This window comes from Physella acuta, unplaced genomic scaffold (genome assembly GCF_028476545.2).
Source record: "Physella acuta isolate Inbredline_101_S28 unplaced genomic scaffold, ASM2847654v3 ptg000161l, whole genome shotgun sequence".
Lineage (NCBI taxonomy): Eukaryota > Metazoa > Mollusca > Gastropoda > Physidae > Physella > Physella acuta.
Genome location: NW_026731680.1, coordinates 513,495 through 530,986, shown reverse-complemented (window position 1 = coordinate 530,986; position 17,492 = coordinate 513,495). Strand labels below are relative to the sequence as shown.

Here is a 17,492-nt window from a genome sequence, read left to right as displayed (position 1 = left end):
GAATTTTTCAAAAGCTTATACCTTGAGTACTATTTCAGATAGATAAATGAAATTTCACATGTAAGTATTAGATATAATTCGCTACCTTCTGTTAAATTTTGAGTAATTTCCGTTGACCAGAAGTAGTAATTTATGCTACTTTCGATTTCTCAAAAAACTTATGTAAATTTTTAAAGTACTAATAATATTGCGCACTATTATGCACTTTTCTATTTGACGTTCACTTGGTGTGCAATGCTTTTGTCTACCAGATTTTATTCTATTTTTAAAACTTTAAGTATTTAAAAATCGATTAAAAATCATGTATATAGCCCGAGTCCCCATCCCCTGTTGTTTTATCTAAGAATATTCGAGAAAGTTTAGGGGAGATCACTCCCGGTTTATTTAAACATGCTTTCTTTTAAATTTTTTCATTCTGCATTTTCTAATATGAATATGTCATGATGCCATAGACGTACTTATAAACATCTGAATGCCCATTAATTATATTTTAGTTACATCAATATGTTAATTAAAATGTATTTTAAATTACAAATATGCTTCAACATAAATTTTAAAAATCTTTTAAAAAGTAAGTAATTGTATTTGTATAATTAATTAAATGCATCATGTGTATCTGTATATAAACTTTTGTTTGCAAAATGTAGGCTTACTATATGCATTAATTTGAAACAGTATTCTCAATTTTTTACTATATTTTTTTTTCATTATTAAAAACCTATGATAAGGTGAATTATTTATGTGATTTCTGTTTATTTATTATGACACATTGGTTAGAGTACATATGATAATTATACCAAGGACTTTGTATTTTTGTGTGATTTCTTTTGAGTGTTTATATATATATATATATATATATATATATATATATATATATATAGTGATAACGCTCCTTTGTGAAGGGTGGGTGAGGTGGAGAAACGAAGGCACCCTGACCGCACATTATATTGGACTTAAACGTGTGATAAAATATATTGTATTGTATTAATATGTGCCATATATGATATTAAATAATTATTTTATGAGTAGTTATTTTTATATGGTAGAATATTTTCGAGATCAAGATCAATTTATCTCCCGATTTTCTGTTCATGTTTTTATGTTTAAAAAAAATAAATGTTTTTTTTTTCATTTTTTAAAAATTGAGATAATTGTGTTTTTAAAACGAACTTGTTTAGAAAAGTAAAATATATATTAATAGGTTTATATATATTTTCTGCTATTCGAATAAATTGTAGGCTAATGCCACATGGTCTTAAACTCCACAATATTTAATCTACATGAGATGCTTAGGCAATGTGTAAATCTTAACTTAGTCAAAAGCTAGCATTTGAAAATGTTAATTATTATTGAATCAATTTATTATATAATCTAGGTATATGATATATTTTCACAAATTAATTAAATAGTTTTTTTTTTGTTTTACATTTATTTAATTGTATAATGCACATTATCATTGATGAAAAGATTTTCAAAATGAGATACATATATTCATTCTAGTTTCTATAACCCTTTTCAAACATGATGGGGATTTTGTTTTCTTTTTATATTGCTCAATTTTTAAAGTTATTTTTCTTTATTGTATCAATTCTCGAAACCTACATAATATAGTGAGCATACAATGGCAGCACACGTCAGAACAACCAACACCACCCCACAGCTTCTACATAATGTATGAAACAAGATTAGCACACATTTAATGGAATTAATGGCATTCGATATTATATTTCGTACCTTTAAAACATTTTAAATGGTATCAAAACTATTGTTCTTAAGTTCTAAACGGAAATTAAAGAATTTATATAATTATGTGCTTTTTATATATAATTGTGTGTATTTTGTGTATGCTTTTGTGTAATTTGTGTATGCTTTTGTGTATTTTATGTATGCTTGTGTGTATTTTGTGTGTAATTTTGTGTATTACGTCTATGGGTTTGTGCCAAAGGAAAAAGTATTGTATAACAGAGCGTGAGTTTTCTAGAACGTGTGAAGTTAAATCCATGCGAGATGTTTCATCTTTTGATGCTAACAGGATCCTCTTTAAACTACTGAAGCCTAGAGCATACAATAACCATTGACTTAATTCCAGAAATGTATTAACATGGAACAATTATTATTACCAAAAGCTTTATATATTCACTCGTGTGTATCTTTAACACCAAACTTAGCTGAAGTCCTGGATACTAAGCCTAGCATCAGTTTCATCGGCCTTAAATACAAAAACATAAACCCATCACCGAACTGTAGGCTACATTGCTTCTTACGGAACCAGAACTTGATTTTAAACAATTGAAGAAAATAGTTATCTCCCTTGTATTATTTACACTTTAATTTTCTGTTTTCCTGAAGAGTTTAACTTCATTTGTCATGGGATAGTCTTAGACAAAGTAGGCTTGCAGTATATACATATTATTTACTGAGCATCACATATTTTGTAAACTTACACAATTTTGGATGTACAGTACTCCTGATCATCTTTTGGATGAACATGTTTCAGGGTGCTGTAAAATATTGTTTTAATACATAACGCCCAGGACTAAAAATTTGGCTTTTACTGAAATTGGCCATTCATTCCACACATTTGGGGTCTGCGGTGAAGCTCATGGTCGCCAAACCGAAAAGTCTCGAGTTCGAACCCTCGGGCAGATGAGGCTCGACATCTGGGGACAGCAACTCTTCTAAGAGAGATAACTCCAAAATTAAAGGTTAAGGAAGCAAATCCAAAAAGAAAAACAGGCTGAAATCGCAGTCAATGGCCTCAATGGCGCATGACCAGTTGACACGTATACTTAATTGTGTTGGATGGGATCCTTTCCGACATTAAAAATAAGAACGAAGAAGATGAAGAAGGTACTCATTAAATCTGGGTGGGCTCAGGTACATCCAAAATCGAGACTTTCTCGTTAGCAGTCGTGAGCTCTACTATCCAACCAAGCCATCATATAAATATAACCATATACCACAACAATAATACAATGTGATCCATCACAACATGCCATTTGAACAAGCGACAGGTCAATCTACTAAAGCATGAAAAAGATCCTATGTTGTCTGTAGTATATTCAGGGGCGTAGCGAGGGGTGCGGACCGCACCGGGTGACATCATTTAGGGGGGTGACACCAAGGCAAAAAATAGCAAAATATATAGAGAACAACTTGAGGGGTGGGGGGTGCAAATCGAAAGTTTGAGGGGGGGGTGCAAATCGAAAACTTGAGGGGGGTGCAAATCGAAAGTTTGAGGGGGGAGGAGGTGCAAATCGAAAGTTTGAAAGTTTGTCCCTGTGAAGGGTCTCTATGCCTCTGGGGGGGGGGGGGGGGGGGTAACACCATTAAGTGCCGCACCGGGTGACACCCGACCTCGCTACGCCACTGAGTATATTTACAGCAACTATTGCTCAATTGCAGAAATATGTTAACCATACATCACACACCCACAAATACTTAGATACTATAAGTATATATATATATATATATATATATATATATATATATATATATATATATATATATATATATATATATATATGTATATATATATATATATATATATATATATATATATATATATATATATATATATATATATATATATATATATATATATATAATAAATCTTGAGTTTAAGAGGTATTCTATCTATTTTATCTAGTATCGAAAAACTGTTAAGCATAGAAATCAAACTTGAACACACGTTAAAAAACGTTCTTTCTAAAATAGGTAAATTTATAATATTATCTAGATTTGTTGCCAGAAATATCTGACATCAGGAATTATTTATAGATAACGATATTTTGAAAAGTTTACACCACCAGGTTGAGAAATTCCCCATCGGCCGTCTGCCACGTAACATGGGGCTACAGCTGTCTATAAAGCCTTCGAGCTAGTATTGTATGACTTGAAATCGTGGGGACGCACTACGGACCAAAGCTTTAGATCAAGACTTATAAATATTAGTTGATTAATAATTTTTTAAAACTAAAGCGGAATAGTATAGTTAAATTACAATTTTATTACAATTAAATTCATTTTCTTTGGCCGTCTTTGACATTGATTTTAGTTCGTTAACTTTATTCATATTTGTGTTGGTTTATTCACTATGGCATCCTTTGATTTGAGCGAATTGTGTATGGATTGGGCGAGGTCTAATGAGGTTACAGGTAAGAAAGTAAATAGGAATAAATCACAACTTACTTTACTGAAACAAGTTTTAAAGTATAATTTAGATAAATGCTTAAATTTTTAAATTAATATCATGTAATTTTGAGTATCTTAGTTCAAATTAAAAAAAATAATTATTCAAATATATTTTTGTTAAACCTACACAATATGATTTAATATTTACTTAGTTTAAACAATACAAGCTAAAGTTAAATTCGTCCTGATTGATCTGTAATCTATAGCCTCAAAATCGAGTTCTCACCATGACTAAATCTTAATTTTGATTTAAATAATAAGGCAAAGAAACTGATCTGCCTTTATGTGTATTTGTCTAGGCACTAGTTTTCTTTAAGTTTTCATTGAAACAAAACTCTAACTTTTATTATACAAATAAGAAAGGCACGATCAAAGCCTATGCACCCCTTTTCTTTAACACTTCTCTACCTACGGCTGTATCTTGGTTAAACACAAATGGCGTCAACAACGAGTGCGGAAAAGGTCTCTAAGTAGTAGTAACACATAATATAAGGCCTACTGTTTAACCAGGATTACTGTAATATTTTTTTGATAAATATAATCACAAGAAAATATTTCTTGTTAAATTAAATGATTGTTAATTTAAAAAAAAAAAAAACCCAGATATTTTGAAAAGTTGGCTCATGTTAAAATTATTACAACCAGGTCAAGTTAACCTAGACAATGTCAAGCTACAGGTTGAGAACATTCAATGGAGGATAAAGCCGGAAGATTTTACCTCAAATACCGGCTCAAAGCGAAAGGTCAATATATAGAACAATAGGTTTAGTAATCACTACATATACTTGAAGGGTGGGCTGGGGAAGAGAGGGGGTAGAGGGGTCGATATAACCGGGGGAAAATTGAAAACGTATAAAAATACTATATATGTATAGGTCTGTTAAGTTTTAACACAACTATCCAACAACTCAGTCGTTTTGAAGTGAGGAAACATCTATTCATATTTAAAATTTAGTTCAACCTCCCGTACCCCTCCCCAACCGCCCGCCCCCACCCTCAAACTTGTATTTTTTACTGTTTAAAGGTAGATGGCACACGTGCCAATTTTAGATTTAAATTCCAGATATTCGCCTTTATAGTTACGAGTCATAAAAATAGTTATCCTTTCTGACGTAACAGTCAACAGATGAAGTAGAGTATTCCAATTTTTGACATTGAATAGATAACATGGTCAGCTCTAAGCTTATCCACTTTTACTTTCCCGAACTTTTACTCGGGCGCGTATCAAAGATAGGCTTTTCATGGACGTCATACGAACCCGACTCCGGGAATCGAACTCGAAACTTTCAGGTTTACAAACGTGTACTACATTTCAACCAGGTCGTTCCATATCCCGAAAAAAAAAAAAAAAAAAAAAAATTGCTTTTATCCTATTATCTAACAAGTCTGGTTTTGTATCTCACGAATGTTACTTTGAAAAAAAAATTACCTTATATTTGTATATAAAGGTTCCAATCCAAATTACTGAAGCCATAAAATTTTTTTTCAACAACGTACCTATGTAGCTGTGCATCAACTACTCACAACACCATAACGAGATGTACAGCGATATTGAGACGTCCAAAGACTCCAACGTCTCCACCAGTATCTACCTAAACAAAGGCGTTGTTACAGGTATATTGCATGTTGAGAGCATGCATGAGACAATTACACTGACTTCTTGATTTATATATACTGTTTATAAGTAAAGCAATTTTAAGGGTGTCTACTAGGTTCTGAAGTAAGCCTAAATGTATTAAATACATTCTTCAAAATAATCAATGTTTAACTAAATCTCATCGTTGTAACAAAAACAAATCAGCTATATTGATAAAACAGACTTAGATTTTATGGACAATAAATGTATCTTTCCTTTCGTGCCCAACACACATCGGGAAGCTGAAGTAGAGTTTATCTGTTTTGTATAATGTGGACAATTACTATGCCCATCGGCCATTGTTTCCATAGCGTGTCAAATACGTATCCGTGTTGGGTGTACTCAGATACCTCGTACTAGCTCGATCCTGGGTTTCGAACTCGAGTCCTTCAGGTTTGCAGTAAAACATTCTACCATTCGACCACACAGTCCCATACGCCTGTTATAACTTGTATGTTTTAACATAAAATTTTCTTTCTTAATATGTCTTTAATATATGTTCAAACATATGTAGTTTTTTGTTTTCTAAGGCATAAACAAACGACTTCGACTGCCGTTACAAAACGGCCCTCTTCAGTTAAAAGAACTGATGGGAGACTTCATGGACATAGACCCGGGTAAACCCATGTCCAGTAAAGAAGATAACATGACCCTGACTGTCGCCTCAGCCCATAAGATGGCATGGGGTACTCAGAGATCCACTCAGGCTGATGTGTCTACTCATGAGGAACATTTTACTGGTGAGGGAGAAGGGCAGAGTTTCTTCCAGGCATCTCTTCGGAGGGGCGAAGCATCCCTCCCCCCCCCCCCCCAAGAAAGTCTACCCCCCCAAAGATATGGAATTTATATAGACAATATATAATTTTAACAATGTCTGTCCCCCCCCCCCCCAAAAGTTTTAGTCCGCCCCCCCCCCCTCCCCCCACACGAAAATCTCAAGTGCCCCCCGGAGAAAAAAAGTCTGGAAGAAACACTGAAGGAGGGGGTCTTGTTATTTCTAGTGCGTAGGTCATAGGTTGCACCTATCATTGGTGAATCAGAGCGGCCCATTCAGTAATTTGATATCCAATTTTAACCAATCAAGTTTAAGGTGAGTGTCACGTGATTATGAGTTGAAGTTAGGAGATGAAGTGAAGTAAGTTTGATAGGAGTAGAAAAGCATAGATAGACATATGTTATACCCCATGAAATAGTAAAAACAAAGCTCACTGTTTAACTAATTTTAACTATTTTCTTACAGCTACTAAAACAAAACTCACTTTTTAACTAATTTTAACTATTTTCTTACAGCTACTAAAACAAAACTCACTGCTTAACTAATTTTAACTATTTTCTTACAGCTACTAAAACAAAATTCACTTTTTAACTAATTTTAACTATTTTCTTACAGCTACCTTTACCTGTAGAGTTGTCTGTAAGGGTAAGGCGTTATTCTCCCATGGCGATGAAATCGATATCGCTCAAATCGTATCTGACCAGCTGTTGACCAGTGGACTGGGCAGGGTGTTGACGGTCAAAAGAAACGACGGTTGGATCAGATCTGGACCCCCTGTGTCCTTCTCCTGGGAGCTTGAGGGCGAGTGCGAGATACACGGAGCCTTTGAGCAAATCATTCAGTGGACATGAGCTAATGTCTTTGAGTGGACAAGCTAATTTGTATTTCTATAAGCTTTTGTTTTGTTTCACAATGTATGTTTATTTGAGGGTTTGTTAAAAATCCCTTCCCCCCCCTCCATTCAGAGTTTTTTCCAGGCATCCCTTTGGGGGGGGGGGGGGGAAGCGCTCCCCCTCCCCACCCCCGAAGAAAGTATACCGCCCCCCCCCCCCCCGAATGAAATGGAATTTATATAGAAAATATATTCTTTTAACATTGTCTGCCCCCCCCCCTCCGAAAATTTTAGTTTGCTCCCCTCGCCCCACCCCCCGAAAATTTCAAGTGCCCCCCCCCCCGGAGAAAAAAGTCTGGAAGAAACACTGCCTCTATTCCACTCCAATTTCAACAAAAGCTAAAACGTTTTTTATAAATATTAAAGTTGTTCAATGTTCTACCTTCCCCCTCCCACTCCGAAAATGACCCACCTTGCTCAGCCTAAAAAACGCCACCCCCTGCATCTAAGTACGTTAAATATTTTAAAGACGACCCCAAATTAAAGCAAATTTTACATTCGTTACATCTCAAAATATTTTTAGATTCAGTTTCAGCCCAGTATTCGAACGCGTAATCATTTTGTAGTCGATACAGTAATCAAACTCAGACCTAAATGGGAATTCCTTCAATTACAACATAAATTCTCGTCTATATTTTTTTTTAAACGTGGTCAAGATATTTTTAATATTAGAATTTAGAACTCTAGAACATAAAACCATTTAAAATTATGAGCAATTCTATATTACGTGTTTCTTTCCCTTTACCCTAAAAATAGACATTGGCCATCCCGATACCGAAATCGGCGCCACGTCAATGTCTAAATGTAGAATCGAGACCAACACACCGTGATCACATCTAAGACTTCACCGTTTCAAGTTAAAGCGTATTGACCTACCTGTGCCAATGTCTTCGAACCTTAGGATTTTCATCAATTTTATAGATTAAAATAAGTTAACTGACATAAATTGTATGTATGTGAATTAATTGAATCGGACTGTAGATCTATACAGTTGTTTTAAATTAAATAAGTTAGGCTATAGTTTTACAACAACAAAAAATTATTTCTTTTATACATAGGCTACATTAACTACCAAGAAAGAATATAACATATTTTTAAAATGTTTAAATATAAGGGCCTAATTAACACCTAATTAACACAATATTTTTTGGCAAAAAAAAATGTTTTATTATGCGCAATTTAATTAAAAAAAAGTTCTTAGTATGAATTTTAATGCACTATTTAAAATGCTGATCATTACAAGTGAAAAATAATACTACAATAAATTTAAGGTAGGCCCTATGTTTACTATTTGTATGATGAGTTTTATGTAAACTTAATAATTAGAAAAGTATAGAATTCAGTTTCTTTTGTTTTTATAAAAAATAAATAAATATGTATAACGAGACTATTGCGTATTGTTTTTTTTAAAGTTACGTGAGTTTTATAAATTGTGTTTTGTATAGTATAAGCCTACGCCTTGGTGAAGATGTGAAAGAAAAAAAATCAAATCATTTAGGTTAGCAACATACCTAACGTTAAAACTTCACCCTTTGCTAAAAAAATATTTAAGGAGGTCTAAGCTTCATAATAAAATAAACCCAAACTGTATTCTTTACCTCACAGTAGATCGTAACTTGAACGATGTTAAATATAGTTGACCACAACAGTTAAATTCACTCATCTGTTTTATATTTTCCTTAAAAATATATCAACCAATTAAGACGACTAATCTAACTAAGGAAATGATGGTTTTCTCCCCTTATTTCACATGTGTATTGACCACTGGTCAGCATGCTACTGCTTCAGTTCCGATAGGTTGTGCAGATGGGTGTATCTGTTTTGACCGCCCCCATCAGCACAGGTAAGTCGTGTTGGTCAGTTTGGCTGGTCAGTGCGTGGGTCAGTGGGCGTGGCTTAAGACAGTGTTCAGCAGTCTACAGGTCAGTCAGTGTAAGTAGCCTAGAATAGAAATAGTCTAATTTGTTACCAGTTGGGTTGTTGTATTTTCTTTTTCATTAAAAAGCATGAAATGAAATTCTCTCATAGCAGAGTTGTTATTTTAAGTAGATTCTAATTAACTTAAGTAAATAAAGTTAAAGAAAAAAAAACGAAAATCAATAGCTAGTTTAATTAGTCCTAATTAATCTATAAGTCCTTTATCCATTAGCTTTTTAAAAACAATTACTGTATATATAAATACATACAGGTACACAGTCTAAAAATATTGGACAGCGCAGTTTTTAAAACAATGATGTTGGTTTGTGAGTAAAATTAAAACTGGTGTTACAAAGTAAAGTATTTTACTGACGGCAGCTAATTAGCCTATATAATTTTTGGGTATAGAGATGTATCATACTTAGATAAAAGAAAGTATATGAATATTTTACTGATTCATCATGGTAAACTAAGGAGATACTCTATTTGTTCGTTTGTTAAAACAGAGAACGGTAAAACAGTAGTCGATACCGCCCGCGAGAACATTACCTAATCTAGCGGGGAACCCCCAAATTAACAACAAAATCGGCCCCTATTCTACATTACTATTCCACCTCGTGATGACTAAATTTATTATCTTACAAAATCCAGTTAGCTTTGCTTTCGGTAAGAAATAAAAATTACGTGTTCAATTTACCAGCCGTCAGTTCGTCATCGCCAAAAATAGCTCGCCGCCTTCCCGTTACCGAAACCGAGCGTGCCACGCAATGTCGGTCCGCCTATAAAACGCCGGTGTCCGTTCGATTGTTGTCATTCGCTGTTCGACTACAAAAAAAGATTGTCATTGTTGTGTTTGAGTACCACAGTACCTCGACATAAAAAATTTATTCAATAATTGTTTTATTTCTAATATAAGGTAAGATATATTTTTTTAAATTCGTTCTAGTGAATTGTTAAACTAAAACTCAGATACTAGATTCTAGATCTAAAATTAGTAATAATATGTTTTTTTTTGTGATCTTGACTTACATTTAATTATCTTGATAATATAGTAATAGATCTAGTTGTATTAAAATGTAGCCTAATAATTAATATTTTGTATACACTTATTATTTTTTTTATCAATCTTGCATCTTTCACTTATCTACATTCAAATACATTCATACACGGAGTAGGCCTATAGATTTAATTTTATTCGCAGACTTCTAGTGCTCATAACGTTAGTAAAACAAACATTAAGTAGATCTATATCCCACTAGATCTAGATTCTAGAACTAGATTTTAGGAATCTAGTCCAAGTTGAAATAGAAGAATATTTTTATTATACTGTCGTTGTTGTTATGTCATGGGAATATTTCATGATAGGATCGAATCATGTAACCATTAACTAACGTCAACAGTAACACTAACCCTATCTCTAACTCAGGGGCGGGGGGGGGGGGGGGGGGGCGGGGGGTGCGGACCGCACCGGGTGACACCATTTAGGGGGGGGGGGTGACACCAAGGCAAAAAATAGCAAAATATATAGAGAAAAACTTGAGGGGGGTGCAAATCGAAAGTTTGAGGGGGGGGGGGGGTGCAAATAGAAAACTTGAAGGGGGGGGGGTGCAAATAGAAAACTTGCAGGGGTGTACGCCTCTAAGGGGTGAAACCATTAAGTGCCGCACCGGGTAACACCCGACCTAGCTACGCCACTGCTCTAACTTTAAACCAAGCCAGGAGCCTAGCGTTAATCCGACCCTGTATTTATGATATTATTTTACTACTAACTACCACCACCACCCCTCTCCCCTAGTTGTAGTCCATAGGAAAAAACGTACTCAAAATCAGTGACAAAATTTAACTGCCTCCAACAAAATTTTCGTATGTTTTCTTCTAACCATTTCTTACACTGAACAATCGCTACTATCATTCGTTTAGTTTATCGACTTTGTCCCAATTATAACTAAAATATATTTTTGTTTCAGTATATATTTCATCTACACATTTCAAGCAACCAGTATTGCAAGTTTGGCTGATTCAGAAATTTGAAAGAAATGGCCAAAGTAGATCTAGTTGCAGCTTGCGGTCAACATTTTCAATGCTATCAGGGTAGGTAACAGGTCTTTAGATCTACATGAAAATCTAGAGATCATTAGCTCAAAATTTGACTTAGAGAAACAGGTCTGTAGATATCAAGTCTTGAAAATGTTGAGTACATTGTGAAAGATATGTAGTCAATACATCTCATTAGTGATCCTAACTTTTTTTTTTCTTTTGATCTCCTGTTTTTCGTCGCTCTTTACTCAGCAGTATAAGTTATCAATGATAACATTGTCATGTTCTCCAAGAGAATTCAGCAGCTAATTATAATTTTAATCGACTCTAAAAAAATATTTTAAAAATCAGAAACCTTGTACTCGGGCAGATGAGGCTCGTTAGCTGGGGACAGCCACTCTTCTAGGAGAGACAACTCCAAAATTAAACAACTGCTGCCTTGTAGTTTGTTCTTGGTTGGACAAAGGCTATGGAAGCAAATCCAAAAAGAAAAGCAGGCTGAAATCGGAGTCAATGGCCTCAATGGCGCATAAACAGTTGACACGTAACGCTTAATTGTGTTGAAGGCGTGGTCGAGTCGGCAAAAAGCTCATGGTTGATAAAATCGAACAAAGTCTCGAGTTCAAACCCACTGGCAGATAAATCTCGATCCCCTTCAACACTAATAATTAAGAACGAAGAAGAAGAAGAGAAAAAGAAACCTTGTAAAATATGGTCTCTTTAAAAGTATGTAATTTTTTTATATTTTATTCCTTTGTTTTTGTTTTCTATAGGAGATCTAAACCTCAACAATATCAAACTCACTGCGTCCAATATGAGATGGGAAGATAAAAGCTTCACAGTCGACTCACAAAGGGGAGCAACGAGAAAAGTGAGTTACTTCCCTTCATCTAAAATAAAATTTAAATCGTGTTGTTTCCAAAAAGTAAAATAAAATACTAATGGAATTGTATTGATTTTTATAACAGCTACAGGTGAATTACAAACCACACCAGAGAGAGCTGTACAGCGATGTGGAGACGACTAAGGTGTCTGAAATCGTCACCAGTGTCAACATAGCCACAGGTGTTGTCATAGGTAAGCCTGGATACTCCTTACTTGTTTGCTAATTTTAGTCCCTCCACTCTCTTTCTCGCCTTATCTCTTTCTCTCTCTCTGTATTCCAAACTGCCATCCTTAAGAACTAAAGAAGGAAAGTTTTTATTTTATTAAAGTCTATGTTGTTAATAATAATCTCAATGAATATGGTAGAAGATACAATATTTTAAGAACACAATTTTATAAGCTTTATGACTGGTCGGAATTAGCTAGGTCAGTGAATATATGTCAGTACAGGTTTACACAAATATTTAGAAAATACACGGAACAATTTAACTAACTAGCTCCTAGTTGATAGTTCAACTTACTGTCTTACAAGGTATCTATAAGTCTCCACTTGTGTGTTGACTGTTGACTTACTGTCTTACAAGGTATCTATAAGTCTCCACTTGTGTATTGACAGTTCGACTTACTGTCTTACAAGGTATCTATAAGTCTCCACTTGTGTGTTGACAGTTGACTGTCTTACAAGGTATCTATAAGTCTCCACTTGTGTGTTGATAGTTAACTGTCTTACAAGGTATCTATAAGTCTCCACTTGTGTGTTGACAGTTAACTTACTGTCTTACAAGGAATCTCTAAGTCTCCACTTGTGTGTTGACAGTTCGCCTTACTGTCTTACAAGGTATCTATAAGTCTCCACTTGTGTGTTGACAATTGACTGTCTTACAAGGTTTCTATAAGTCTCCACTTGTGTATTGACAGTTCGACTTACTGTCTTACAAGGAATCTATAAGTCTCCACTTGTGTGTTGACAGTTGAATTACTGTCTTACAAGGTATCTCCAAGTCTCCACTTGTGTGTTGACAGTTGACTTACTGTCTTACAAGGTATCTATAAGTCTCTACTTGTGTGTTGATAGTTGACTTACTGTCTTACAAGGTATCTCTAAGTCTCCACTTGTGTGTTGACAATCTCTAAGTCTCCACTTGTGTGTTGACAGGCACCAACAGGAAGCTCAGACTCCCCCTGACCACCGCCCCACCCCAGGTCCGGAACGCCCTGGGGGACTTTGTGGACATCGACCCGGGCAAACAGTTCTCTGAGAAGTCGGACAAGCTGACCTTGACCCTGGGCAGCGCCCATCAAATGACGTCATTCGGGGGAGCAACTGCCGCCCAGGCAACCGTGACGGTGAAAGACGACAGATACACTTGTAAGTCACGTGTTTTATGTCTCTAAACAAGATTTTTCAATACATATTTTTGTAGCCATAGTATTACATGAATGGGTAAAAAAGGGAAATGAAGGAAAAATTAACTGCAATTGAGCAAAATACATTTAGTTTTATTCGATGTTTTGACACTTTATTTTATTTTCTTTGCCTTACAGATAACATTTTTTTTTAAATTACATTTTCGGCTAAGTTAATAGTTAAGATGTGTTACTCAAAAAATAAAACGGAAACAAAATATCTAATAAATAAATGCGTAAATTTGTACTGCTACAATTTTATTAGAGTAATAATAGCTTTTTACTCTTTACTCCACAGGTAATTTCTCGTGTACAGTGACATGCAAAGGTACAGCTATTCATAACCACCACGGTGCTGTCGAACAAGATGAAATCGCACAAATCATCTTGGACTTGCAACAAACTTCCAACGTATACTCCCATATCACTGTAAACACAAACAACCAAACGGGCTTGCCCGACTCTATCAGCTTCCCTATGACGGGACAGTGTGAGTTTAGTGGTCAGTTTGAGCAGACCATTGACTGGCAGTAAACTTGATTTTATTGAAAATTGTACAGGAAAGACTGATAGGTTTAAAAAAATAACTGAATGTATGTTTGCATCATAGATTTTGTTGCTAATTTTTAAAAAAATGCATTGCCCTGTTTGTATCACACAAGGCAGTGAACTTTTTTTTTTTACCTTAAATTAAAGAAAAGCCAAAAAAAAAAAACAACAACAGATCTTCATTAATGTGTTCACTCTAGAAAAATACAGTCAGATATAAAATTATTCGTCCAACTTTGTAATGTGCCATAAATCCCAAATTGTTGGGTTGTTTATTTCGTGATAATGTATAACATTTTGTACATGTAAATAAATGTGTAGAAATAAAAGTGGAAATTTTTAAAAACTTTTTATTACAAATATATGGGACAATTCTCATTTAAATTTTTTTTATCTTAATTCAAATCAAAATGTTTGTTAGTTTTAAAAAATATAGCTAAATTTTTATTTTACGGCAAGAAAGTAAGTGATTTTAAATTAACAATAGAAAATCTTATTTATGTTGTATTTGTTTCCAATTGTTTTAGAAATGTTTTAGTTGTAAAAAAAAATAAAGTGTTGGTTGTATTGGAATACATAAATAAAATATTATTTCACAAATTGGAAAAAAAAATTACATTTTTAAAGACGTATTATATTCAATTACTAGAATACATGAATAATGTATATTCAATATCTGGTGAATTTTGTTATGTGAATTTTGTTTTTCAAAATAAAAATGTTGAAACCTTAATCTTTACGTTGTTTTTTTATGTATAACCACCTAACAGTACAAAATAATACACAACTTGGGGTGATTGAAGATACCTATTGCATAACTGGTGTACGACATCACTCTTGTTTAATATAGAGAAGAAAAAGAAAGGTAATCAAAAACATAAATGGTAGTAGTAGTATGAGGAAATCTATATCTCAAAAGCAATAGCTCCACTTAATCTGTGACTACTTTCTCCATCTACTTTCTACACCCTGTATTTTTAAAAAGCCGGCAACGTTCCCAGCAATTAAATTTAATCGCATTTTATCAAAGCCGCTGTTTTGCTGAAGCGACTAGCATCTGTTTTAATGAGCTCATCATATAAAGGGATACTGTGATTAATACTATGCCCAGCCGCCTTAGATTTCTCTAACGAGAGTCAGGTATCCATCAGCGCTAGGCAGTGTTTCTTACAGACTTTTTTTCTCCGGGGGTGGGGGGGGGGGGCGGACTAATATTTCCGGAGGGGCGGAATCTGTTAAAAGTATTTCTATATAAATTCCATGCCTGGAACTGGAGCTATGATTCAAGGAAGTGCTATGGACTCGAAACTTTTGGGTAAGGGGCCTTGAACTCATCCATTCCTGATGAGCCGTTCATAAAGTTTATCTGGGTAATCCGCCTTGTTCTAAAAATACACATTTTGAAAATCAACCTAAGAAGGTGGTAAAAATCAAAATAAAAATAAATAAATTCCAAAGTCTTTTAAAGAGAAAACGCTAAAAATACTGTCCAATAATAATGTTACAAACAATTTTAAAATTATAACAATTTATAGGAAAATCCCTAAGTTAAAGACAAATATCTTTCCACTGTATTAGTACTTCGATGCCTGTAGTATCGATACTTGATATGATTTCGTGTATTTTTACAACTTAGTTCCCGTAAAAACTTGTTCAACGTTTCCTTGCCATTTGGCTGAAATACACTGCATTATAAGCTAAGATTTAGGTGGGAAACTTTTCAGAGACATAAAGGTAAAATTGTCTTATTCTTTTACTTGATAACTCGACTTAACAAGTCATTTTCAATGATTATTTTAATATCTTGGTGAAACTCAATAGGGTGACAACGTACATTTTATAGTCAACCTCCACTAATTTGGTTGTTTACTTATTTTCTTTGTTATAACTTAGTTTTAATTCCACGAAAATTTAAATCTGAAAATAAAAAAAAAATGAAAATTAAAAAATCTCCGTATTATTTAGATCTACTTGATTTATATTCCTTTGCCGACTTTATACTCTACCTAAATAGCTTGAAGCAAAGTAGTATGTAACGAGGTTTTAAGTTATTTATGTTTACTCAGTAGCATGCAATATCAGGATAAAATGGAATCGGGGTTTTCAAAAATGTCGCTGGGATCTTATCCAGTGGGTGGCATTGACATACTAGATCTTCCAACTCTATGTGAAATGTATAGAGACACATATAAAATTAAAGGTAAAATTGTAGTGAAATCATATAAAAATGTCACACAATCTAGAGATTTAGTTAACGCGTTAGGACAACAGTAAATTTTAAAAGTGTTAGCAAATAATTTGACAACTTCTATTGATCTCTCACAGGAATGTTTCACACCGAAAACCTTAAAGTTTCTGCTAGTGATGCGATTTGGACACAAAGAGCAGTGTATGATTCCAATGTAAATTACTTAATTAAACGTATTTAGTTTTTTATCAATATTCAATAATCATAATCAATGTGTATATTGATTTTGGTTTAAATAAATGCGACTTTTTATCCTGTAGTGTTATAATAATTTCGAATTGTAATTTATATACCAGGTTTCTTTAAGATACGTTGCCCCTTTACAAGAGCGTGGGAGTGGGGGGGGGGGGGGGATTGAAAACTTCCGGGGGATGGGGCAATGCCACTGGAGAAATGTCTGAAAGAAATACTGAGTCTATGAAATATTTCAATAGCAGTGTAAAGTGTAGAGGTTTGTTTCTGACTTGATGGCACTGAATTGGTAACTAATTCGATAGCTGATTCTTCTTCTTCTTCTTCGTTCTTAATTGTTAATATGGCGGAGGATTCAGACAACAAGTCCAACTTCGTGGACAAACCGGACTGTGGTCTCCGGTTTGGCAGGTGCCCCATATAATTTTTCCCTGAGTGGGGTGGACAGGGGCTGATTCAATTCTGAGAATATATTGTTGTATTGCCCAGAAACATGTTCTTCGACTAATTCATCTCAGATTTGTTCGAAATGATGCGTTAATTTAAACAGATATCTATACAAAAGTATGGCATGATATGACATTATATTTTTTAAATTTAAATTGAGGTGGCGCCCTTGGTCAAAAGTTCGGTGTTTCAAGGCAGAAACTTTGTCTTTTCTGACAGAACAGAGTCTGTCAAAACTACAGAGATTAGGATCAATAAAGGTGTTGTGAAAGGTAATCCTTAATACTTACCTTTTCATAAAAACAGATTACCA

The 17,492-nt window shown here is 34.2% G+C and overlaps 2 protein-coding genes and 1 long non-coding RNA gene across 3 annotated transcripts; all 3 read left to right on the top strand.

The window, feature by feature from the left end:
• The first annotated feature begins 3,878 nt into the window (after positions 1 to 3,878).
• LOC131935847 (uncharacterized) lies at positions 3,879 to 7,596 on the top strand. The gene is made up of 5 exons (XM_059292547.1): positions 3,879 to 4,157; positions 4,840 to 4,937; positions 5,700 to 5,808; positions 6,361 to 6,570; positions 7,221 to 7,596. The coding sequence occupies exons 1-5, from the start codon at positions 4,097 to 4,099 to the stop codon at positions 7,454 to 7,456; spliced, it is 714 nt and encodes a 237-aa protein (XP_059148530.1). The 5' UTR covers positions 3,879 to 4,096; the 3' UTR covers positions 7,457 to 7,596.
• Positions 7,597 to 9,303: 1,707 nt separating this feature from the next.
• Positions 9,304 to 15,025, top strand: LOC131935848 (uncharacterized). Its single transcript, XM_059292548.1, has 6 exons — positions 9,304 to 10,330; positions 11,382 to 11,505; positions 12,225 to 12,322; positions 12,420 to 12,528; positions 13,493 to 13,705; positions 14,042 to 15,025. Exons 2-6 carry the CDS (start codon positions 11,451 to 11,453, stop codon positions 14,275 to 14,277), a joined length of 711 nt encoding a protein of 236 aa, XP_059148531.1. The 5' UTR covers positions 9,304 to 10,330; positions 11,382 to 11,450; the 3' UTR covers positions 14,278 to 15,025.
• Positions 15,026 to 15,861: 836 nt separating this feature from the next.
• Positions 15,862 to 16,694, top strand: LOC131935869 (uncharacterized). Its single transcript, XR_009385994.1, has 3 exons — positions 15,862 to 16,026; positions 16,359 to 16,492; positions 16,618 to 16,694. It is a non-coding gene; the product is annotated as an uncharacterized LOC131935869 (long non-coding RNA).
• Positions 16,695 to 17,492: the final 798 nt, after the last annotated feature.